Below are 26,039 nucleotides of genomic sequence, written 5' to 3' on the forward strand. Positions count from 1 at the left end.
AATAAGAGAACAAGAGGAACACACGTTTAAAGGAGATTGGAAAATGTTTATTGAATATATGGGTGAAAACTCTGTGCGCTTGAAAATGTTGGGAGTGTTAAGATAAATGGGTGAAAATTGTGTGCACTTGAAAACGTTTGACAGCGTTAAGATAAATTCAACTGTGTAAATAAGTTTTGATGGATGTTATAATGGAATACCAAATGATTTAGTTTATGTGAAACATGCAGGGATTTATGGCATGCAAAATGAACCATGGAAAGAAAAGAAGTCATTGATAATTTTAAGGTGGTTTAAATGAATATTCTAAAATGTAAAACTGAAAAACTTAATGAAAATTATACAAAAAAACAAAAACAAAACAGAGAGCAAAGGAGCGAAATGGATTAGGCAAAACCAGCTGCGTCAGCCACGCAGGAAACTGGTACTGCAGCACGATCGGGTGCGAAACCCAGCAGATCTTCAGCTCTCTCATTTGCATAACCAAATTGCTCCCGACGTAATTAAGCACCTGCATGTTTGACAGCGTGCTGCTGGCATTCCTCCGCGCAAACTTGCTCGCGCCGAAACGAAGTGTCCCTCATCCATCTTCCCGCGGAGTGTCGAAACGCTCGCCCCACCCACGGCGCAAACGCGCAAAGCTTGCAGGAACCGGCAAGTGGAAATCAATCATCGGCTGCACTTCCCCGGCTGAGGCGGAAAGGGGGCGGCTCTTTGCCCGGCTCTGCGGCCCGCCCGGCTCCCTTAAATAAAAAGGCGCACTTCCCTCTCGCACAAACAGCTGACAAGCAGACTGAGTCATATGACCGCCAGCCAGGAAATCGCGGGGCAAGAGCAGAGATGTTGCTGAAACTGCCGCACGCGATTGCGCTGTTTTCTCTGGCCACTTTGGGCTCAGGTGAGTTTGAAGGGGAACTGACCTCTGCAACTCAGTGCCTGGCTTTTTCGTGTATGTTGTTTTAAGCTCTTACTGGAGGGGAAGTGCCCGATTAAAAACAAACCACTATCTGACTTTTAGAAGACATCCGAGGGCAACCCTCTTTAGGGAAGTTTTTTAATGGTTGACGTTTTATCGCATTTTTAATATTCTGTTGGGAGCCGCCCAGAGCGGCTGGGGTATGAATATTTGTTGTTCGCAATTAAACTGAACTGAAAATGCACGCTTACTTATTATTTCCCAGCTGCTTACATCTCTTTGGAAGCAGGGTTCACTGGTATCCATGGGCATAGCCAGGATTTATTTTTATGGGGGGGGGCAGGGTTTCTGTTGGGTGAGGCAGAACCGAATTATCTGTAATGCAAATGTTCAGTTACTTAAGCATTTTTATTTATTTACTTGATTTAGGGGGAGGGCAGATGCACTCCCCACCCCCACCCGCTACGCCCATGCTGATATCTTAAGGAATTTGCTTCTGGGTTACATCCCCCCCCCCCAGCTGCAGTCCTGTACGCTGGGAGTGATACCTGTCGGATTCAGTGGGGTTTGCTTCTGGTTATAGGATCATAGGTGTAGCCAAAGGTGGGAGCAGCTGCCCCCCCATCAAGAAAATAAATAAAAATACTTAGCTAAAAAAAGAGATTTTGACAGATTTTTCTGAGCACTTGGGGTCAAAAGAAAGTAATTTAAAACAGTGTTTCCCAACCTTGTGCCTCCAGATGTTTTTGGCCTACAACTCCCATCATCCCTGACTAGCAAGACCAGTGGCAAGGGATGATGGGAATTGTAGGCCAAAAACAGCTGGAGGCACAAGGTTGGGAAACACTGATTTAAAACAACTGTTGAGACATTCCAAATCTGCTAGACCAGGGGTCAGCAACCTGGGGTCAGCCAGTGTGGTGTAGTGATTAAGAGCTGTAGACTCATAATCTGGTGAACCGGGTTCGAGTCTCTGCTCCTCCACATGCAGCTGCTGGGTGACCTTGGGCTAGTCACACTTCTCTGAAGTCTTTCAGCCCCACTCACCTCACAGAGTGTTTGTTGTGGGGGAGGAAGGGAAAGGAGAACGTTAGCCTCTTTGAGACTCCTTAAAAAGGTAAAGGTAAAGGGACCCCTGACCATTAGGTCCAATCGTGACCGACTCTGGGCTTGCAGCGCTCATCTCGCTTTATTGGCCGAGGGAGCCGGCGTATAGCTTCTGGGTCATGTGGCCAGCATGACTAAGCCGCTTCTGGCGAACCAGAGCAGCGCACGGAAACGCCGTTTACCTTCCCGCTGGAGCGGTACCTATTTATCTACTTGCACTTTGACATGCTTTTGAACTGCTAGGTTGGCAAGAGCAGGGACTGAGCAATAGGAGCTCACGAACTGCCAACCTTCTGATTGGCAAGTCCTAGGCTCTGTGGTTTAACCCACAGCGCCACCCGCGTCCTTAGGGTAGTGATAAAGCGGGATATCAAATCCAAACTCTTCTTCTAAGGCTCATGGGCCGAAAGTGGCCAATGGAGGTCGTTTCACTGGCCCATAAGTCGCCCCCAAACCAAGTTGCCCGCTCGTGTGCTGTGCTAAAATCGCAGGTGCACGCAATCCAGCCCATGGTGGGATCTCCGCAGGACTGATCCGGCCCAGGCAAGATAAACTTTGCTGGCCCCTGTGCTAGACAGAGCCAGACAGAGGAGGAAAACAGCTGCGTGTCCTGCCCTCCTTAACATAAGTCCTGGGTATACGATTGCGCAATGAGTTTGCTTTTACACAGAAGCTCTTTCTGCCTGGTGGCCTTGATTACTTTCAAGCCAGGCGATCTCTGCAAGGTTCAGATGCTGATCCCTGCAGCTCTCTGTAGTGAAACACATTGGTTGCAACCCCTAAACGGATGGGTTGGTTATCCTCCACCTGACCCTCTCTGCCCACCCAGCCCTTGTCTCTGCATGTGCAGATGCAAAAAGAGGATGAGGCCCCTGAACCTGTAATGTCTGAATGGAAGAAAAGGAATTTTAGGAGGTCAAAACTTATCACATTGTAGTATTTATACAGCCTGTTAGGGAAAGAAGAGCTGAAATCCCCTTGTGTGTACCACAACTAAAAGTGCAGGGATGATGTCCTCTTTTGCAGTCTAACCCCGTAGCGTTCAGTATCGCAGGGGTAGTCTTTGTGGGGGGCAGTCAGATGTTATGGGACTCCAGTTCCTAGCAGCCCCAGCTAATACAGCCAAAGCTCAGAGATGGTGGGAACTTGGAACCTAAAAGCAAGTGCAGGGCACCACATTGAGTATCCACACTAGGCAGTTTTCATCATGCCCCCTGCTGCAGCACATTAGCCAACACATGAGTGGGGAACTGTGGCACCCCAGATTTTGACCTTTATCTCCTGTTGTCCTTGACCATTAGCTATGTCTCAACAGTAAAAGGCATTAGAGCAGGCTTCCTCAACCTTGTCCCTCCAGATGTTTATGGCCTACAACTCCCATGATCCCTAGCTAGCAGGACCAGTGGTCAGGGATGATGGGAATTGTAGTCTCAAAACATCTGGAGGGCTGAGGTTGAGGAAGCCTGCATTAGAGTGATGGGTACCAGAGCAAGCGTGTTCTGGTGGTGGCCCTGTGATTGCGGAATTCATTCCCCATCTTTGACATTTTTAATGTGACAGTCTTCATTCATGTCCATTGTTGTACTGATGACTTCTGCTCATTTTTATGGGCAGCAATCCAGTTTTTAACTCCACATTATTCGTTACATGTTTATACTTTGCAATTAGTTATTATCCTTGCAGATTACAGTGATAGGAAGGTAACTGTTCCCTTAAAAGGCAGTCTACAAATCGGTCAATAAATCATAAATAGATGTATGTGTGAAAGTTCTGCGTGTTTGCAGGATTTGCCCTGTGTTTCCAAAGTGACCATCCTGTGCATTCTTCATGGGAGTAAATCCCATGGAACACAGGGAAATAAAAAGGCATAGAAGCACACACAGTGTACATCTTTTACTCTCTGGGATTAAATTTGTCAAACCTCCACCTGCCCTATTGGATTTAACAATTAACTGCATTCAACAGGGGATTAGATTCCTAGCATAGAGATGGAGCGATGGCTGGCTCTGGCTGAATTTCTGCTGAAAGAATTCATAACAGCCACGTGAGAAAAAAGGTGGCACCGTTTTCTGGGAGTAGTCCATTCGCAACCATAGCTTTACACCTACAGATGGGCGGGGAGGCGACTCTCACCCAGAGCAGTTGCATCGACTGTTGTGGCATCAGTTTCTGGAGGAAGGCTGAATCCTATTGGTGGAATGCAGTGAGCGACAATCAAGGTTTTATTGGAAGCCTACATGCCAAAAACTTGCCTAGGAGCTGGTTTCTACGCCTGTGTTTATCAAGCTGTGTGCTGTAGTTAGTGGGGCGAGACTGAAATGTGACAACCCTTCCTGTTTGCTGAAACAGCTCCACACCAGGCCACCTGATGCAGTAATGGCTTCCTCAGTCTCGGCCCTACAGATGTTTTTGGCCTACAACTCCCATGATCCCTAGCTAGCAAGACCAGTGGTCAGGGATGCTGGGAATTGTAGTCTCAAGTCATCTGGGGGGCCAAGGTTGAGGAAGCCTGATCTAGTAGGACGAGATGGTAAAATGGGTCTGCCTCTTCTGACTGCAAATGTAGAGCTGCACTACTGAATGTTGTGTGCGTGATCTCTGCAAGCACAAAAGTAGCACAGCAGGGAGATAACATACAGAACATTTCTCCCCAGTGTGTTCGATTTCTTCTAGGGAGTTCTTAAGAGGAAGAGCATTCAGAAATGCCCTACATGCAGTCCGAAGTACAGTGGTACCTCAGTTTTCGAACGTCTCTGTTGACGAACATTTTGGTTTTCGAACGCCGTAAACACGGAAGTAAATGCTTCGGTTTTCGAACACGCCTTGGAAGTTGAACATGCCACGCGGCTTCCGCTGAGTGCAAGATCCTGAGGCCTAGCTGTCGGCTATTGAGTTTTTGGTTTTTGAACGTTTCAGAACTTGAACGGTCTTCCGGAACGGATTCTGTTCAAAAACTGAGGTATCACTTTAGTAAGTTCAAAGTGGTAAGAAGTCATTTCGCCACCTCATTTCTGCTGGATGTGTGAACCAGACCACAACCTCTTACTCACATCCATTTTCATTTCAAAATGCATAAATTTATTCAGGTATGTCCCAGAGTAACAGTGCTCTGGAATGCCAGAGGAAAAATACATAGCTTCCCGGGGTGTAGACAGAACACCCAGTGCCTCTGAGTAATGTGACAAATTCTGAGATATAATCCAAGCGAGATGGTTAAGTACACAGCTGTGGGGGTGAAGGTCAATTTGTTATCTCCTTTCCCTGATTGGTTGTGTCTAGAATATCCTAGCTGTTCACAAGACTTTACGGAAAGAGCTGTAGGCTGCCTTTGCCGCCCCTCTCTTCTGCTAGCAATGTTCTTGAAATGTCCAGCGCCAAGCTGAGGTGACTGCCCACCCACATCATGGTTGTTTGCACTGATGCACAATGGGATTTGCCCCCCTTCTCCTTTCCCTGTGTGTCCCCTGCACCATCCCCAAATCTACTCCAGAGAAACCCCCCAAATATATTTAGGTGGCTTGAAGGAGAGTGGGAGGTTGTTCTGTTTCGCAAGCAGAAATCCTTACAGCGAATGTTCACCTTGGTGCTGTGCGGAATACAACCCAAATTATTGCATGGGCAAACTCCGGCCCTCCAGATGTTTGGGACTACAATTCCCACCATCCCTAGCTAACAGGACCAGTGGTCAGGGATGATGGGAATTGTAGTCCCAAACATCTGGAGGGCTGGAGTTTGCCTATGCCTGCTTTAAATCACGCCAAATACCCTTTTGCAATGTAGCCTTGAACGTCTCTAAGAGTAGGCCTCAGGGCTTCTGCAGATACTCTGACCTCAGCCTTGTGGTTTGTCTGAATTGCCTAAGAATCCTTTGCGAGGGTGTGTCTAGTAATTTTTCAGCGACGATCTGGCATGCAACTGCTTTTGTGGATTCGAGTTGCGCTGTGCGATACCAGCCTGACCCATTGCACAAGTAGCAGTTTCTCAAGAATCATTGACACAGTGATGGAAGAAGAAGCTTTGTGTGTTGAAACGGGCCGAACATTGATCTTGGTACTGGAGTCAAAAGGGTTCCTGTCCGTATTTATCATGTCAAGCGCATACACCACCTTTCTATAACGTGTAGCAACCTGTGTTTTTTCTCCTCCTTTTCAGCTGTGTATTTAGAGGAACCGAAAGAACCGAAGCAGGCATGGGGGTATGTCACTGTCAGGCCCAACGCCAGCATGTTCTGGTGGCTGTACTATGCCGACAGCCCTGCGAAGAATTTCACACAGCTCCCTCTGATCATGTGGCTTCAGGTAAGTTCGGGCAGGATATGGGGTGTGATTTGCAGAAGGATTATGCTATCAGTTTACTGCGGCGGTCAGCAGCGGGTGGCGCTGTGGTCTAAACCACTGAGCCTCTTGGGCTTGCCGATCAGAAGGTTGGCGGTTCGAATCCCCATGACAGAGTGAGCTCCCATTGTTCTGTCCCAGCTCCTGCCAACCTAGCAGTTTGAAAGCTCACCAGTGCAAATAGATAAATAGGTACCACTGCAGCGGGAAGGTAAACGGCGTTTCCATGCGCTCTGGTTTCCATCACTGTTTTCTGTTGCGCCAGAAGCGGTTTAGTCATGCTGGCCACATGACCCGGAAAGCTGTCTGTGGACAAACACCAAATCCCTTGGCCTGAAAGTGGAGTTGAGCGCCGCAACCCAATAGTTGCCTTTGACTCGACTTAACTGTCCAGGAATCCTTTACCTCTTACCTAAGATATTGTTATAGATCAGTATACAGTGTTACCTTGGGTTAAGAACTTAATTCGTTCTGGAGGTCTGTTCTTAACCTGAAACTGTTCTTAACCTGAGGTACCACTTTAGCTAATGGGGCCTCCCGCTGCTACTGCGCAATTTCTATTCTTGCCCTGAAGCAAAGTTCTTAACCCGAGGTACTATTTCTGGGTTAGCAGAGTCTGTAACCTGAAGTGCCTGTAACCCGAGGTACCACTGTATTGTGATGTTTTAGCTGGTGAAACATCACAATGTTGAAAACCAGATATCGCCCAGCTCTACTGGCTGATGTTGGACTCCAACTCCCATCAGCGCCAGACTGCAAAGCCCAATGGTCAGGGGTGATGGGAGTTGTAGTTTAACATCTTGCAGTGATTGCTGAGGAAACGCAATCCATGTTCAGCCATTGGAGAAACCATCTACCTCTGATGACCTACTTCATAGGCGTTTTGTGGAGACAAAGAAGGGAAGGGCTATAAAAGGTTTATAATCTGTTTTTCTCTGCTTTTTTCCCTAATCTGTGTGGCTTTACAGGGTGGCCCGGGGGCTTCAGGATCAGGATTCGGAAACTTTGAAGAGATTGGCCCTTTAGATAGTGATCTAAAGCCAAGAAAGACAACTTGGGTATGTATCATGGCTTGTGACTAGAAGATTCATTTCCTACCCACCCACCCATTGTTGTCTAAGGAGTTAACCATGCTTCCTCACATGATTATGAGATTAAGCAGGAAAAAGAGTGTCCCATGGAATTTATTACGAATGGCTTTTCCAGATCATGATTTTTGCACACTGCAGTTGGTCATACTATATTGCAATTTCTGTTTCCCGTTTCTGTTTTCCTTTGCCCATACAATATGTGAGCTTTAGGATCCTTCCTGCATGTTTTCAGCTTGGAACCAGAGTTGGCACTTATCATATTTATTCATTTATTTGTAAAAATATTTGAATACTGCTATATCGCAGAAATGTGTCATAGTGGTTTGCAACAATAAAAAGGAGACTGTTTGGAAAATAACTGTAAACAAGTGAAAACGCTAGCAGGATTAAGGTAAACTCAATGGTATAATATATAAAAAAGGAAGAATAAAGGGAGAAAATAAACCAAGAGGACATGTAAGAATGTGCAGGAATGGTGGGGAAATTAAAGGAATCGGGGAAGGGGAAGTCGTTGAATGTTTTGTCATAAAGAAAGATATTAATGGTGGAAATATATATTTGAATGTGATTGCGATTTTGGAAATGGTAATAATGAAAATGATATTTTAAAAATGTGATAAAGCAAAACAATGGAAGTTTAAACTCTCCCTGATCCTTTTAAATGAGCCCAACAAGCAGAAATGAAGTGGGTGAAACATCATCCTGAGTGAAAAATGGAATTGTAATTCCAGGAAAAGCCTCACTTGCTTAATTTCTGTGCGTTATGTGGGTGGTAAAAGTCATTGTCAATGCTGTTGTTGTGTGTGTGTGTTTCACAAGATTAGCTAGCCTCAAAGGCTTGTTGCTGCTTATGCTGATAGTCAAAACTTGCAAGCGTACGTTAAAGAGTTTGTACTGTGGCTTTCTTCGTATATATATTTACACACCATCTTCTAAAACCTCAAACAATGCAGTCGGAAAACAATGACCTGGAACATGAGGAGCAAAAATGGGCTTTGTTTCACTCAGGTCAAAGACCTGGTTTGGCACACCCCACACATTTGCGTGTGTACACACACACACACACACACACACACAGGCTGGAAGCCTCAATGGCACCTCTCTGGAGGCTTCACCTGGGTCAAAAAAACCTGGCTAGCCACACACACACCCAGTAGCTACAGCTCTGAGGAACAGTCCACTTACGGGGCATCAAAATTATTTTCCTTGTTTTGCCCAGTTTGAATCTATCCATTGCAAACATCTGAACCTGATGGAAAAGGGAAATGTGAACTTTGGGGAGGGTTTTTCTTTACCAAATGCACAACCACGCTTTGCTCCGTTGTCAAGTCATCTTGAGCCACACTACTGCTTATTCTCTGTGTGTGTTTTGCCAGTGTATATATAGAAGGTTGGGACACGGGTGGCGCTGTGGGTAAAACCTCAGCGCCTAGGACTTGCCGATCGCATGGTCAGCAGTTCGAATCCCCCCAGCGGGGTGAGCTCCCCTCGTTCGGTCCCAGCTCCTGCCCACCTAGCAGTTCGAAAGCACTCTTAAGTGCAAGTAGATAAATAGGTACCGCTTTATAGCGGGAAGGTAAACGGCGTTTCCGTGTGCTGCGCTGGTGCTGGCTCGCCAGAGCAGCTTTGTCACGCTGGCCACGTGACCCGGAAGTGTCTCCGGACAGCGCTGCCTCCCGGCCTCTTAAGCAAGATGGGCGCGCAACCCTAGAGTCGGATATGACTGGCCCATATGGGCAGGTACCTTTATCTTTACCTTTATATAGAAGGTTTACTCTGTTTTCTTTTGGCGATGCAGCTGCAGACAGCAAGCTTGCTGTTTGTCGATAACCCTGTTGGCACTGGATTCAGCTATGTGAACGATACCCTTGCGTACGCCACAAATCTCTGCACAGTCTCCACGGACCTGATGGTGGTTCTCAGAGAATTCTTCAAGTCTAAGCCCGAATTCCAGGCAAGTAACCAGATAAGGATGGAATAATTTTAAATATTAGGTAGGAAATGTTACTTCTACAGCTAGAGCTGCAAGTAGTCCATTGAATGGCCACACGAGCCTAGAATCGAGTGTCCTTGTAATATAAAAAATTAGAAATTACTTGAAATAAACAAATAGGCCTAGGATTAAATTAAGTTATAATTAAATAAATGGGATTTAGAGTGTTAAGAAAAGTGAGTAAGGTGGACTATAATTGGAAATTGTTTTAGTTTAATAACTATATTGGAAAGCTGTTACTTTTAATTACAAGGAAACTCAGAAGGGAGAGATTTGAGGAAGTCAACCAAGATGTTTAAAAGGTTGGATTTGTGAAGAATTAAGTTTGTTGTTATTGTTTATCTGTTTATTGTTCCCCCTTTCCCCCCCCTTTCTTTCCGTTTTCTCTTTCTTCTTTTTTCTTTTTTTCTGTATCATCTTGCTTTGTGGTTTGTGTTATCACGGTGGAAAATCTAATAAAAAATTTATTTAAAAAAAGAGAAAAGAATCGAGTGTCCAACACTTGCCATTTTGAAGTCAAATGTACATATTATGGCGATTACTTATGACACTATTATCTCCGCCCCCCCATCCCTGCCATGATATGTGTGACATGAGGTCATTGGTTACATGGTAGAATTTGGAAGTATTTTTACTTCCACTTTGATTAACCACAGTTTAGTGTTCCTCCAGACCCCAAACTGCTATTAATCTGAAAAATTGGCAAGTCTTTAAACCAAGGGTTATGATGGTGGGTTGTTGTAACAAACCATACCTGGGATCAATCTCAGTTTAGGGTTCAGACAGAATGCTGAACTATGATGAATCAAAGGAAATACACCGGAAATCGGGAGAGATGGGAGGAGCATGTGAGCTCATTCCTGTCTCGATAAGCCATAGTTTTATCATGACATCTGAATGCCCCTCTTGTGTTGAGAATTTCCCCGCCCTGCAAATGACGCTCAATGAAAAGGGGGGAAAGTATACGTCCATTTTAGAATCCCAGCTTTGTGTTATTAAATTACTAGGCCGAATGACTTTCCAGAAAGGTTTGAGAGTTTCCAAAGCCATTGTAGACTACAGGGACTGGATCATGAGAGTCTCAACACTTTATTTCCTGCTCTTTTGCACTTACTGCCTCACATTCTCCACTTCCTCAAATCGGGCAATGTGTTTGAGGAAGTCTGAGGAAATCAAATCCCCGCTCAGCTCATTTGGTAACCTTCGGCTGAGAGTGATTGACCCCATCGTACCTCACTGGGTTGTTGCGAGAATGAAATGGAGGAACTAGGTGCCTTGGGCTCCTTCGAGATGAGTCGGATGAAATAATATTCTAGTCCTTGGTTTTTCAGAAGTGAAAACCGGGATACATAAGATCTCATGCACATCAATCCAATTTGGTACACTTAGTTTATAGTGGAGGAGTTAGTTTTATCTTTGGAAAGAGAATGTGGCAAAAATCTGATGACCAAATCCTCAGCGGGGATCCTACAGTTCCCATAATTCCTGATTTTGGCCATACCGGAGTTGTTCAGTGATGTATATGGTCACTAACCTGTGGTCTTATTTACCCTTCATGATTGCAAATGGAAGTGAAGACTTTATCATCTGGCCTCGCTCCTCAGAATAGATCAATTTCCGGTGTGTTTGGGGAGGAAGGAAACGCCGAAACTTTTATTTTTGTCTGTTTGGAGATGAGGGGCAGGTGAATAGAATGTACCGTGCTCAAAACCTTAACTGCTTTCATGGGATTTCTCTTGTAGAAAGTCCCTTTCTACATCTTTTCAGAATCGTACGGAGGCAAAATGGCTGCTGGCGTCGCTTTGGAACTGCATAAGGTACATGGATCAAACCTTTCCCTGAGGGCGGACAGGGGAGAGGCAATAACCTGTGGCCCTCTAGAGGTCACTGGGCTGCAGCTTCCCTTATCTCTGACCATTGGTCATGCTGGCTGTGGCTGATGGAGTCTGAAGGGCCACAGGTTCCCCATCTCTAAAGAGATTGGATTCTTCCTTAGAAACATGCCTCTTCTCATGGGTGCTAGCTAATAATCATCCGCCACCGTTGACATCAGTTGTGGAATACAGTCATATCTTGAACGCCTTGTGACTTGAATGTTTTGGCTCCTGAACGCTGCAAACCCGGAAGTGAGTGTTTCAGTTTGCGAATGTTTTTTGGAACCCAAATGTCCGACGCAGGTTCTGCAGGTTCTCATTCAGTGCAGGAAGCTCCTGCAGCCAGTCGGAAGCCGCACCTTGGTTTTAAGCATTTTCGGAAGTCAAACGGACTTCCGGAACGGATTCTGTTCGAGAACCAAGGTACGACTATGCTGGCTTCCTCTCTGTTCGCTCTGAAACAGCATCCGAAATCTACAGGCTCTGTTTATAGGTTCATGTGTTCTTGAAGGCGGTACTGTCAAATTGCTGGTGCCCTACTCAAAATATTACATATTATATTGGTGTAGATCTCATTTTACACAAACTCTTGTTGACATTTTTTTTTCTTTTTCAAAGGCTGTTCAAGCTGGGACCATAAAGTGCAATTTTCTGGGTGTAGCACTTGGCGATTCGTGGATTTCTCCTCTAGGTATGTTAATGGGAGTCTTGAGAACATCTCTCCTGTCGTCCTTGTAATCAGGGATTTTTTTCAGCCGGAGAGGATTTAGCTGGCTGTTAAGAAAGTCTATTGCATCATGGAAACTCGTGATTTTTCTTTTTTACCCTTTAGATTCTGTGATTTCCTGGGGACCTTACCTTTACAGCACTGTAAGTGTTTACTCGGTCCATGCTTTTTGCAGTTAGTTTTTTACTTTTTCATGAGAACCGTCATATCTAAGGCCCATCCAGCCCAGAATCCTTGTATTCCCATAGGCAGACAGTCATATTTTCATGTGAAATGCAAAAGCCACTCCCTCTTGTTTGGGCTGCAGTAGTCTCAGATGCTAGGGCGGCCCCTTATACTGTGTACACGCCATACATTTGAAGCACATTCTCCCTCCCTCCCAAATAATCCTGCAAGTTGTCATTTGTTAAACTCTGTGATGAGTAAACTACAATTCCCAGGATACCTTGTGTTTGTGTGGGGTGCTTTATAGATATGGTATGTACGGAGCTTCGAGCATCACTGAACAAAAGAGGATTCAGGCTTGCATAAGAATTACATGTGCTAGCTTAAGTGTATAGATAAAATTTTTGAAATACACAATATGCCCTACCATAGTGCAGAATACTATGACTTGGTGTGTACCTGGCCTTTCTGCAATTAATCCAGAATGCAGCAGCTAGACTGGTGACTGGGAGTGGCCGCCGGGACCACATAACACCGGTCCTGAGAGATCTGCATTGGCTCCCAGTACATTTCCGAGCACAATTCAAAGTGTTGGTGCTGACCTTTAAAGCCCTAAACGGCCTCGGTCCTGTATACCTGAAGGAGCGTCTCCACCCCCATCATTCAGCCTGGACACTGAGGTCCAGCACCGAGGGCCTTCTGGCGGTTCCCTCATTGCGAGAAGTGAGGTTACAGGGAACCAGACAGAGGGCTTTCTCGGTAGTGGCGCCCGCCCTGTGGAACGCCCTCCTTTCAGATGTGAAGGAAATAAGCAGCTATCTTCTTTTTAAAAGACATCTGAAGGCAGCCCTGTTTAGGGAAGTTTCTAATATTTAATGCTGTATTGATTGGGAGCCGCCCAGAGTGGCTGGGGAAACCCAGCCAGATGGGCAGGGTATAAATAATAAATTATTATTATTATTTATTTCTCTGGGTGCTAAGTGTTGATAAGCAACTTCAAGCTCCCTGCTGTCTCTTTTTTAGAGTTCTTGTTCTTTAACCCATCCTTGGACCACACATCCTTTTGAACAGAGGACGCCTTTCAAATAGAGGACTGTCTTCTTGAAAGTATAGAGACCTTGTCCCCAGCATATGGCAGGGTGGTCAACACATCTGTCATATGATTTTCATGTATGTTCATTTTCCCTATTTTGCACTGCAGTCTTACCTTGACGATAAAGGTTTGAAACAAGTGACCACAGCTGCCAAAAAGGTCCTTGATGCTATGAATAAAAGGCAATTCAAGCTGGCTACATTGCTTTGGAGTAAGGCCGAAGATACCATAGAGGAGGTAAGCTTTGTAAGGAGTTTGTGTGAGCAGATTAGACAGAGGTCAGCAACCTAAGGCCCGTGGGCCGGAAGCGGCCTATGAGGGTTGCTTAACTGGCCCATGAGCCACCCCCGAACCTAGCCGCTTGCTCAGCGAATCCCCGTGCGCTGCGCTAAACCAGTGCAGCATGGCACAGGTACTCTCTTCTGCGGCTCCGGAAATCGCTTCTGTGCATGCCCAGATGCCGGAAATTGTGTCTGTGCATGTCCACGATGAGGGACGCAGGTGGCGCTGTGGGTTAAACCACAGAGCCTAGGACTTGCCGATCAGAAGGTCGACGGTTCGAATCCCTGCAACGGGGTGAGCTCCCGTTGCTCGGTCCCTGCTCCTGCTAACCTATCAGTTCGAAAGCACATCCAAGTGCAAGTAGATAAATAGGTACCACTCTGGCGGGAAGGTAAACGGCATTTCTGTGCGCTGCTCTGGTTTGCCAGAAGCGGCTTAGTCATGCTGGCCACATGACCCGGAAGCTGTACGCCAGCTCCCTCAGCCAATAAAGCGAGATGTGCACTGCAACCCCAGAGTCGGCCACGACTGGACCTAATGGTCAGGGGTCCCTTTACCTTTACCTACGTCCACGGTGCCGGAAATTGCTTCTGCACATGCCCAGACGCTGAAAATCGCTTCTGCAGTGGCACGATTTTTGGCATCTGAGCATGTGCAGAAGTGATTCCCAGCGCCGTGGATATGCGCAGACACGATTTCTGGCGTCAAGCTGCACCAGTCCGGCCCACGGAAGATCTCTGCGGGAGTGATCCAGCCCATGCCCGGTAAGCCTTGCCGACCCCTGGGTTAGTAGTTTTGAAGAAGCAGAGACAGTTTGATGACTGGGTGCAAAGGAGACTCAACTCATGACTTGTGGTAGCGTTGCCATATGTCTGGGGTTTTTTTGCAAACAGAACCAGGAAGTGTATGTCAAAAAAAACCCTCCACAACTTTTTGGACAATCGCCTTCCTTAAAAAGCTCATTCTCCCCCACCAAAAAGCTGAATTTTGACTTGTCATGGGGGAAAACCCAGAGCTGTATAAAGCTGAGGTGTACTGATGTCTTCTGGTGAGAAGCTCTCATTCTCCTCTCCTCACTGCATTCTCCATTTTCTTTTCTAGTACACGAATGGTGTGAATTTCTATAACATTCTGACTCAGGATACTACTTCATCTACAGCTGCTGCATCTGTTGCAAGCGAAACAGTACCTGTGTGTAAGTTCAGAGGGAAGTGCCCTATTTGACGGCAGGTTTATCATTGCCAGAAATATCTTTGTGCCCCAGGCACATTTCCTCCATCACATTTGGTGGCAGCCATAGGATTTGGGAATTTCCATGTTTTTCCACGCAAGGCCTCATTTATGGCCTTTGATGCTGCACTGGATCATATGACTAGACAGGTCATATGACCAAGGAAAGGAAATATTTTACCCGGGGAATCTTTCCTAGCACCGAATTGCAAGTCGGTGCCAAGCCATGACTTTTAAATTTGTCTTTTAGCTATTAGTTTTGATTCTGCTGCCACTCATGGGTTGTTTTATTGCTGTCTCACGCTGTCTGATTCCCCCCAAGCTATTATGGGCTGTTTTTGTTTTGTTTTGTTTTTGATTTTTGGCCTACTAGAAATCGCCCTGCAGTTCTTGCAACTGAAGGGCGAGGATTTAGGCTCTATAATTAATATGCGTCATCTTTCCAGATAAACCGGCTCATGCAGTCTCCAATGAAAGCCTTTCTCTATTTCTCTCCCCTTCTCTTTCCGTAAGTGAAACTCTTCCAGCGTCATGTACAACATCAAAGTAAGGACAAGCTGAGTGATTTGATGAACGGGCCCATCAGGAAGAAGCTGAAAATAATTCCAGACCATGTCAAATGGGGAGGTAGGGTCATAACATCTGGAATAAAGCTGAAAATTTCCTAGTAACATAAGCGGTATTTTGTATACTCTGAATTTGTTCATTTTTTTTCTTTTCAAAATATAGTCTGGCCCCCCACAAGGTCTGAGGGACGGTGGACCAGCCCCTTGCTTAAAAAGTTTGCTGACCCCTGGAGTAGACTCATAGAAATTATTGGACATAACTTAGCTGCATCAATGGGTTTACTCTGAGTAGTACTTAGTTGGACACAAGCCTTTGAGTCTAAATTACATTCTGACCTGATGGCAGTTGTGAACCTTGGTGGAAAACTCTGTCTGTCTTGGCAGGCTTGTTTAGTTTAAAGAGAGCATGTGGAAGTGTATTCTTCTGAATTACTTTTCGCGGTTTAATGAGAAGAGCGTATATACAACTTTAAAATTCGCACTTCCATTTTTAAAAAAATGCAAATTCATTGTTGGAGTTGATACGCAGTTTTATTTGCACAGAAAAAAATGGAAGGCGGTCGACTGTTGTTTCTTAAAGAAAGTACATACCACTAGATGTTCTGATTTCTTCTCCAACACATAAAATGTTCTACTTCTCCTTAGCAGTATATCATACTGACTCAGATAACTCAGGGCCTGGCCCCATGAGTGGTAAAGCCATGGTGATTATATTTCCTTTCCTTGCCCCTGTCTCTTAATGTTTTTGCCATCATTCTTCCAGGCCAGTCAAAAGACGTGTTTGCGAATATGGCTGAAGACTTCATGAAGAATGTAATAGATATCGTAGATGACTTGCTGGCAGCCAACGTCAATGTTACTGTCTACAATGGGCAATTGGATCTCATCGTTTCTACCATAGGTAAGGATATTTCTGGGGGTGCAAGGGTCAGTGGTCAGCAGAGAGAGGGAGGATGACGCTATAGGCAAGGCATCGCATTTTTGAAATCCCATTTGCGTCTCACAGTCATGATACTATGTAGCAGGGTTTCCCAAACTGTTTTCAGACTACAATTCCCATCATCCCTGACCACTGGTCTTGCTAGGTAGAGATGAAGGGAGTTGTAGTCCAAAAACAGCTGGAGACCCAAGTTTGGGAAACCTTGGTAGAAGTGTTAAACTTGCTTGCTAAGGAGTTCAAATACTTGCTGTGCCCCATTCTGAGACTTCACCAGTCGTTACTCCAATGTTTTCAAAGCTATAAGATCTAGAAACTTACCGTATTTTTCGCTCTATAAGATGCACCAGACCACAAGACGCACCTAGTTTTGGGAGGAGGTAAACAAGAAAAAATATATTCTGAATCTCAGAAGCCAGAACAGCAAGAGGGATCGCTACGCAGTGAAAGCAGCAATCTCTCTTGCTGTTCTGGCTTCTGGGATAGCTGCGCAGCCTACATTCGCTCCATAAGACGCACACACATTTCCCCTTATTTTTTAGGAGTCAAAAAGTGAGTCTTATAAAGCAAAAAATATGGTAATATTTGCTTCCTCCCACCTCCTGCAACTGTCTTATCAACCCAGCATACGAGGAGCTGCAAACATGTGCAATTCTGATAAGCCATTCAGGCTGTGTTCTTGCAGTGTGCAGTTGATAATATACACAACTGACTGGCTTTCAGGGCCTGTTTCATCACAAGGCAATATAATCAATGCTCTGAGAACATAGATTGACTTGTAGCCATGAGAACTCAGGCTTCTGGAAGCATGCTTGAATGCCTGCCCAGATATTTGGATTATAACCAGGTTGTCTTGTCCTAGGCTAAAACAAGAACTTCTGCAAAATGTACAAAACCTGTACAGTCATACCTTGGGTTACAGACGCTTCACAACCCGTGCATGCGCAATGCGCCGCTGCGGGTTGCGAACATGCATCCCGCATGGATCACGTTCGCAACCGGAGCATCCACTGTATTCAAATATCCACTTTTATGTCGTTATCTCTTTACACCTAAGGCAACATGGTTTGTGGTTAAAGAGCCAGTGTGGTGTAGTGGTTAAGAGAGGTATTCTCGTAATCTGGTGAACCGGGTTCGCGTCTCCGCTCCTCCACATGCAGCTGCTGGGTGACCTTGGGCCAGTCACACTTCTCTGAAGTCTCTCAGCCCCACTCACCTCACAGAGTGTTTGTTGTGGGGGAGGAAGGGAAAGGAGAATGTTAGCCGCTTTGAGACTCCTTAAAGGGAGTGAAAGGTGGGATATCAAATCTAAACTCCTCCTCCTCCTCCTCCTCCTCTTCTTCTTCTTCTTCTTCTTCTTCTTCTTCTTCTTCTTCTTCTTCTTCTCTTTCTTCTTCTTCTTCTTCTTGTGGAGACCTGAGTGGGAACAAGCTTGCTGGCTCAGGTTTGCATTTAAGATGCAAACAACCTGCCAGGAAGAGGTGAATCCACAGCAGCCAATTTAGAAGAGTAATTTTGAAGGCGGTTCCAGAGACTATAATTGCTAGTATCAGGAAAGACAGGGTGGAGACGAGAGGCAGAGACTATAGAAGTCACAGGCATATTCTGTGTGCACGTGCCAGTTGCTTAGAAATGTCTTAAATGATGCCCTGATAGTGTCATGGTTCTCCTCGGGCAGTTGGCAACCCACCTTTTTGTAACGTCTCATCCTGTTGCCAGTCGAGTCACTCTTTTTCAATATTCCTCCCCTTGGTTCCTCATTCTGGTTTGGATTCAGTGCCAATCGATAGTGTTTCCTGCACGAGTCCTCTGTCCTCTCTTACCCAGTACAGCCATGAAAAGGAGAATGCAGTTTGTAATGTCCAATCTCAAACTATAGTTTCTTAACAATTCCGGCTTGCCTTCCTAAGATATTGGACTCAGCTACATTAGGAAAGAAACAGTGATTTGAATGTGCTATAAACATGCTGCACCAGATGGCATCAGAGAGCAGGAATTTTTTATATGCCCTTTTCCATAGGGGTTATTTATTTATTTTTTGTTATAATCTAATTTCTGACTTATTTATAGTGGTCCCCCCTGCCTGTGTGTAGATCTACCCATTGTCAAGACCAGGCATAGGAAAACTCGGCCTGCCAGATGTTTTGAGACTACAATTCCCATCATCCCTGACCACTGGTCTCGTTAGCTAGGGATGATGGGAGTTGTAGTCCCAAAACATCTGGAAGGCCAACTTTGCCTATACCTGTACTAAGGGACAAGCAGAGATGTATGCCGCAGGGTTAAAAGAAAAACAAGTTTCTATGCCAGGCATAGGCAAACTCGGGTCCCTCGGCCTGAAAGCGAGATGAGCGCCACAGCCCCATAGTCGCCTTTGACTGGACTTAACTGTCCAGGGATCCTTTAACTTTACCCCCTTTCAGGCTTCCTATGGGTAGCAGAGCTCTTTTTTGTTCCTTTAAATTGATTACAGTGGTACCTCAGGTTACATACGCTTCAGGTTACAGACTCCGCTAACCCAGAAATAGTACTTCGGGTTAAGAACTTTGCTTTAGGATGAGAACAGCAATCGGGCAGCGGCAGCATGGCAGCAGCGGGAGGCCCCATTAGCTAAAGTGGTGCTTCAGGTTAAGAACAGTTTCAGGTTAAGAACAGACCTCCAGAACGAATTAAGTACGTAACCAGATATACAGTATACAATCACTGTATATTGATTATTGCGGGGCTGGGGGGAAAGTGTGGTATTCCAGGGTCTTCTAAAACAGATAGCAAAACCCAATAAGGACATTTCCTGCTACCGCCACCATTTTTTGTGGAGTGTGATGTTTGGCAAAACAGGACACCTCTCTCTTACATGAGCGTTTTCTCTCCCCCCCTCAATTATCTGTTTAGGCCAGGAAGCGTGGCTGCGGAAACTGAAGTGGCCCATGCTGAAAAAGTTTACTGCGCAAAGATGGAAGCCTTTATATGTCGGCTCGGAATCCACAGCGACGGCCGCTTTCCATAAGTCCTATGAAAACCTGGACTTTTTCTGGATTCTGAAAGCTGGGCACATGGTAAGTTAACTCGTATGCCTTGGGAAAGAAACAAAATGGAATATAAAGGAGACTTGATTGCTTTAAATTGGATGCTCCTGTTGCAGTCTTTTCAAGGAGTTACTTTGCTGGCAGTCGCAGTACATCATTTTTGGGTGCAATGACTCGGAGAGTAGGGATTTAGCACAGTATGGAGAATCTTCACTTACGCTCCCATGCAAGGCGCCAAAGGAAATAATTATAATAGCTGTCTTAATATTTCACAGAACAAGGAACACGGAACAATTGAGTTGAAACCTTTTATTGGTCCAGCTGGTTTTATAAAATACTGCTAGAAGCTTTCAAGCTGCAAAGTATCTTGCTTCAGGCCTGTGTGTTTAAGAGAGAGAAATATATAAAAACCAATAGGTTATATGTGACCAGGCTGATAGCCATAACAGTTCCACAAAAAGGGTTGGGGGCTAGGCTACTTCTGGTATGCAGGTGGTGGTCTAAACCACTGAGCCTCTTGGGCTTGCCAGTCAGAAAGTCGGCGGTTCGAATCCCTGCGGCGGGGTGAGCTCCCGTTGCTCTGTCCCAGCTCCTGCCAATCTAGCAGTTCGAAAGCACACCAGTACAAGTAGATAAATAGGTATGGCTGCAGCAGGAAGGTAAACAGCATTTCCATGTGCTCTGGTTTCTGTCACGGTGTCCCGTTGCTCAAGAAGTGGTTTAGTCATGCTGGCCACATGACCTGGAAAGCTGTCTGTGGACAAACACCGGTTCCCTCGGCCTGAAAGCGGGATGAGGGCCGCAACCCCATAATCGCTTTTGACTGGACATAACCGTCCAAGGGCCCTTTATACTTCTGGTATCTGCCTGGGCCTGAATAAAAACTACAAAGGATGAAAGGGAAAGGGAAGCGAACACAACTGCTTTGTCCTTAAGGGGCCATGTCAAAATGACTAAACCCTGTAGGTAGTTAGGGAAAATCCTGAAATCACCAACTGCCAGCAAGAGACAAATCTCTTGATGTTGCAGTAGTCGCTGCAGTTCTGTTTCTTACAGTGTGGAAGCGTGGAGCGGGCACAATGATGATTGGATAATTTATTCAAGATGGCAGGCTCCCATATGTTGAGACCTTTCATTGGACGATAGCGATATGATGAGATTGCACTCAGTAGGCCTCAGATTTTTCTTACGGTTCTCTACCTACGCCAAAAAATACTGTGTGTGGAGGGGAGGGGAGCCTTACCCTGGCATCTCTGGATCACTGTCTTTAAATGATTGCAAATCCTGAGATGAATAATATTATAGCTGGGGTTTGCTCCCCTTCCTGCAGCCAATCAGAAGCTGTGCCTTGGTTTCTGAATGCTTTGGAAGTCAAACAGACTTCCGGAACGGATTGCATTCGACTTCCGAGGTACCACCGTGCTTGGACCTAGGAGACCAGGGTTCAAATCCCCTCTCAGCCGTGAAGCCTATTATCTGTCAGCCTAACCTACCTCACACTGCTGATGCAAGGATTAAATGGAGACAGGAAGAAGTGTGTTTGTGTAAGAGCTCTCTGGAGAAAAGGCGGAATAAAAACGTAATCATGGAAAGAGAGTAAAGATCACGTTCCTCTCCTTAACAGGTACCAGCTGACCAAGGAGATATGGCGCTGAAAATGGTCAAGATGGTGACCCGCCAATGCCGCTAAGAGAACTGGGGCCAGCTGGCTTGGCTTTCCCACAAGAGCGCATCATGCTGTTGGAATGTTCTCATTGCACACGGAACTTGCGGGTGGGACAGTAGCTCTTCAGGGCGGTTGAGTCTTTCCCCTATATGATACGCTATGCAAGGCATTTTATTTTTTTTAAGCATTTCCTTTCACACTCCTCTGATACCATAGCCTCTGCCTCCGCAGTGCCCCCACTGACCTTCGGTACGATAAAGTAATTCACCAAACATCTGCTTTCTGCACTGTTGCCCCTTAAAACAGGTAAGAGCTTAGGATCAACTGAGGTTTGCCAAGCCCCCGGAGGACGATTGAAAAGCAGAGGCTCTGTTAGACGAGCCCTACTATTAAACCACAGTGTTTGCTGTGAACGACTCAGGGCAACCTTGTATGTAGAAAACACAAAACAAGGCTACGAAATATATTAGGAGCCACTTTGTAGTCAGGCTGGGTGGGGCTGTTTGGTTGACCCCGGAGACAAAAGCCCACGTGGCACCGAAGTGCACAGGCTCATAAAATGTGTGGGGTGGGGATGGGGAGATGCAAATTATGATAGGGAAGTTTTATTGCATCTAATTTTAAGGTGACTATTTATATATATATATATACGCATTCAGAAAAGCACTGTTACGCAGGCAGTCTGGGCTTGCAGCCCTGGCTTTAAACTCCCAAAGATACCAGTCTTCCTTTTGCAACCTCCTGAAGCTTGGTCTACAGCGCAAAGGTCTGAAACATGGCCGTGGGGAAACAGGCCACAGCGATCGCAGCATCAGCGCCCCTGTTTTTCACTGTTGATGTGATTGAGGCTACAGTCTTGGGCAGAGGGACCGGCGGTGGTAGGGGACTAGCGGGGAACAGGGCAGCGCTTAACCCTTGCACTCCTGCCCAGTTTTCCCACTTGAACTTGACCCAATGGAAACGATCTGAGCAGTAACTCAACCTGTTATTTAAAAACCCAGCACGACATTGTAATGGTGGTGTGGGGTTTTTTTGGTAGGTAATCTTTCCTGTGCTTCACGTTTTCTTGTTAAATTGGGCAGCTGGCAGTAAGGGCAGCTGCTGCCACCTTAATGAGGACTGGTTGCTAGGCTTGTTTCGTTTTTGCTGTTTACAATCCCTCCTTGAATGAAACGAGGTCCTCAGCCAGAAACTCCCAAGGTGGGTATGCAGATCTCTGGACCTTTGTTGCTCCGTGAAATGGGAAGATGAAGGAAAAGGTCTTGCCAGATGCTGCTTTGTGTTATCCTCTCTTGGCTGTCCTTTCGCGCGCCCCCCCCCCCGCCTCGCGCCTTGAGTTCAGAAGTCGATATAGCAGCACCCCAAGATCAAATTGCAATACATCTCTCGAACATTTGTCCAGGAGGAGAGCTCTGTGTCTTGTTCAAATATGTCGGATGTTGGAAATGGAAACCCATGTTGCTTATTTATGTCATGCATGTCTTTCTGATGACTCTGAATAAATAATAAATGGATGGAAGCCACATTTGCATGATGCATATGAACTCTGCACGCAGCGCTCTTCAAAACAAACACTTAGAGACAATTATATGTTTCCGGTGAATACTTCTCCATAGGCCATTAACATATATGTTAAGGTTTAGATGCCCACCTTTGTTTACTAAAACAGAGCTTCCGTCATTCTCAGTCTGCCTGTTGTGGCGGCCTAGGCTTTGTGTATGCCCTGATGCTATTATTTCTCTGGGTTTGGGATAAAAACCAATTTACCTACCTTCCTCTAAACCAGCAGTGGAGAGCCTGTAGCGCTATGGATGCTGTTGGGACTCCCAGGTCCCATCATCTCCAGCCAGAAAGCTAGGAATCTATTGCCCAGCATGGGAGTCAAACCCACAACCCTGAGATAAAGAGACTCGTGTTCTACCGACTGGGCTATTAATGGCTACTTGATAATAGCTGTGATTGGACGGGATGGAGGTGGTGCTGTGGGTTAAACCACAGAGCCTAGGACTTGCCGATCGGAAGGTCGGCGGTTCAAATCCCCATGACGGGGTGAGCTCCTGTTGCTCGGTCCCAGCTCCTGCCAATCTAGCAGTTCGAAAGCACGTCAAAGTGCAAGTAGATAAATAGGTACCACTCTGGCGGGAAGGTAAACGGTGTTTCCGTGCGCTGCTCTGGTTCGCCAGAAGCGGCTTAGTCATGCTGGCCACATGACCCGGAAGCTGTATCCCAGCTCCCTCGTCCAATAAAGCGAGATGAGCGCTGCAACCCCAGAGTCGGCCACAACTGGACCTAATGGTCAAGGGTCCCTTTACCTTTACCTTTAATAGCTGTGATTGCAGCTGAGGGCATGGCACCACTTTGGAGGAGCAGAGGATTCCACAACATAGCTTTAGATTTTTATTTTCCTTTTAAAAGATGACAGCTTAATACAGCTGTTTGCTACAGAGATTTTCTGCCCGATTCCACCCAAGACGTTTGTGCTGATTTTTCAGCAAGTGTAGACAGAGAATCTGGTGCAGTTTTACTTCTGTGCATCAGCCCATTTTTTCTGAGACATATAATACATCTGAACCACTTAAAAAACCCCAATCTGCCCACAAAGAGGTTGTAGGATATATTCTGTACCTTCATTAATTGCCACGGATTCTTGGCCGTGTTGTCTGGTTACTCATAACGTTGCAGTGGACTTCTGAGCCACCAGGTGGAGTAAGGAGACTTTAAATATCCCACCGTAGACTGCATAGTGTCAACAATTTATGCAGTTATGAAAGAGGGTCACAGACCAGAATGTGCGATGACACACACGTGGCAAGGTAGGTGGTTCATCCACAAATGCGGTTCTTCACAACTGTGAACAGGGAAGTGGGGTAGGGGAAATGAAAACAAGGTACTGCGGTTAACTCTAAAGTCATTCCCTGCTCCTGCTCAGCCTGTACACAAAAAAAGCATTTTGGTTTCTAAAATGCATTCAGTTTGTGCAGATAAAATAGAACTGATAGAATTCTACAGGATGTGGAAGTAGCGTACGTTTCCGAGCACAATTCAAAGTGTTGGTGCTGACCTGTAAAGCCCTAAATGGCCTTGGTCCAGTATACGTGAAGGAGCGTCTCCACCTCCATTGTTCTGCCTGGACACGAAGGTCCAGCTCCGAGGGCCTTCTGGTGGTTCCCTCATTGCGAGAAGTGAGGTTACAGGGAACCAGGCAGAGGGCCTTCTCGGTAGTGGCACCCGCCCTGTGGAACACCCTCCCTTCAGATGTGAAGGAAATAAGCAGCTATCCTATCTTTAAAAGACATATGAAGGCAGCCCTGTTTAGGGAAGCTTTTAATGTTTAATAGGTTATTGTATTTTAGTGTTTTGTTGGAAGTCGCCCAGAGTGGCTGGGGGGACCCAGCCAGATGGGCAGGGTATAAATAAATAATAATTATTATTATATTTCAGCTCCAAGGATCTCCAGGAATAAACCTCCAGATGGTGGAGATGTCGGGTGCCATCCTGACACCCAGGCATCTTCACTTGGTCGCAATCCGGCGAATTTCAGACACTGCCTATGAGCTTCATGTCAAGTGCAGATTGGAAGCCTGATCCAAGTATTTTATTTTATTTTTGAGCTGTTAACCTGCCTTCGTAAGGTCTAAGGACAGGTTGCAGTGCTTTAGAAAAGCAATATTAAAAGCAATTTGAAACAGCTGACCGTCACAAAAATAGGGTAGTTGCTAATCGATATCAGGTGCCAATGGCTAGGGCAGGCATAGGCAAACTTGGCCCTCCAGATGTTTTGAGACTACAATTCCCATCATCCCTGACCACTGGTCCTGCTAACTAGGGATGATGGGAGTTGTAGGCCAAAAACATCTGGAGGGCCAAGTTTGCCTATGCCTAGGATAGGGTAAAGAAATCTGACTTCAACCTACCATAGAAACTAGACCAGGAAGGTGCCAAGTTTGATGGGGAGGGAATTCCACAACTGAGAAGCTGCCACCCCCAAACTTCTGAGGATGATGGGACTTCCTTGAGTGGCCCTGCTGCTAATAATAATAATAATAATAATAATAATAATAATAATAATAAATTAATTAATTTGCACCCTGCCCATCTGGCTGAGTTTCCCCAGCCACTCTGGGTGGCTTCCAACAAAAATTTAAAATACATTAAAATGTCACACATTAAAAACTTCCTTCAGATGTCTTCTAAATGTCAGGTAGTTGTTTGTCTCTTTGACATCTGATGTAAGGGCTTTCCACAGGGTGAGCGCCACTACCGAGAAGGCCCTCTGCCTGGTTCCCTGTAACCTCACTTCTCGCAGCGAGGGAACTGCCAGAAGGCCCTCGGTGCTGGACCTCAGCATCCCGGCAGAACGATTGGGGTGGAGACGCTCCTTCAGGTATACTGGGCCAAGGCCAGCCCAAGTGGGACTGTGGGAAAGGTGGTGGTCTTTCAGATATTTGGGCCTAAGTTGTTTAGTGCTTGAAATGCTAATGTTTAAAGACTAACCATTGCCCCACACTGAGCTGAAGGCAAGGATGTGGGTGGAAGGAAGGGGAAAGAATGAAATCAAGTTGGTAGATTTGGGTGTAGGAGACTGGGACGCTGAGAGATGAAGAACCAGGACAGGATGCTGCTGTTTCTTATATGTGAGCACCAGAGTTTCTGCTCTTCATGCTGCAAGTACAATGGCCAAAGGGGAACTTGCAGATCTCCCATGTGATGAGCTGTATGAGCTGTCTTTACTGCACTGGAGGCCAAAAGAAGAAGAAAATTGCAATTTTCCCTGAAGCTCCTCTAAAAATGGGAAATCCAAGAAAAATAAAGAACTTATTTATGTATGCTACAACAGTGGCAAGAGTCTGGGTAGGACAAGGATGGAAGAATGAAGAAATCCCAACAAAAGAACAGTGGCAAGAAAAGTTGATGGCTTATGCAGAACTGGCTAAATTGACATACCAACTGAGAGACAAGGACAACTGTGACTTTAAGGAAGAAGGGGAGCTTTTTACAAATTATCTAAAAAGACAACAAAATGAACTGGACT

At 45.8% G+C, this 26,039-nt stretch overlaps 1 protein-coding gene across 1 annotated transcript; it reads left to right on the top strand.

Annotated features, from left to right (window-relative positions):
- Positions 1 to 715: 715 nt before the first annotated feature.
- Positions 716 to 22,530, top strand: SCPEP1 (serine carboxypeptidase 1). Its single transcript, XM_077923967.1, has 13 exons — positions 716 to 898; positions 6,176 to 6,321; positions 7,326 to 7,415; positions 9,247 to 9,406; positions 11,188 to 11,258; positions 11,934 to 12,006; positions 12,148 to 12,185; positions 13,409 to 13,537; positions 14,684 to 14,777; positions 15,326 to 15,439; positions 16,142 to 16,279; positions 19,208 to 19,371; positions 20,966 to 22,530. Exons 1-13 carry the CDS (start codon positions 841 to 843, stop codon positions 21,029 to 21,031), a joined length of 1,341 nt encoding a protein of 446 aa, XP_077780093.1. The 5' UTR covers positions 716 to 840; the 3' UTR covers positions 21,032 to 22,530.
- Positions 22,531 to 26,039: the final 3,509 nt, after the last annotated feature.

This window comes from Podarcis muralis, chromosome 2 (assembly GCF_964188315.1).
Source record: "Podarcis muralis chromosome 2, rPodMur119.hap1.1, whole genome shotgun sequence".
Classification (NCBI taxonomy): Eukaryota; Metazoa; Chordata; class Lepidosauria; order Squamata; family Lacertidae; genus Podarcis; species Podarcis muralis.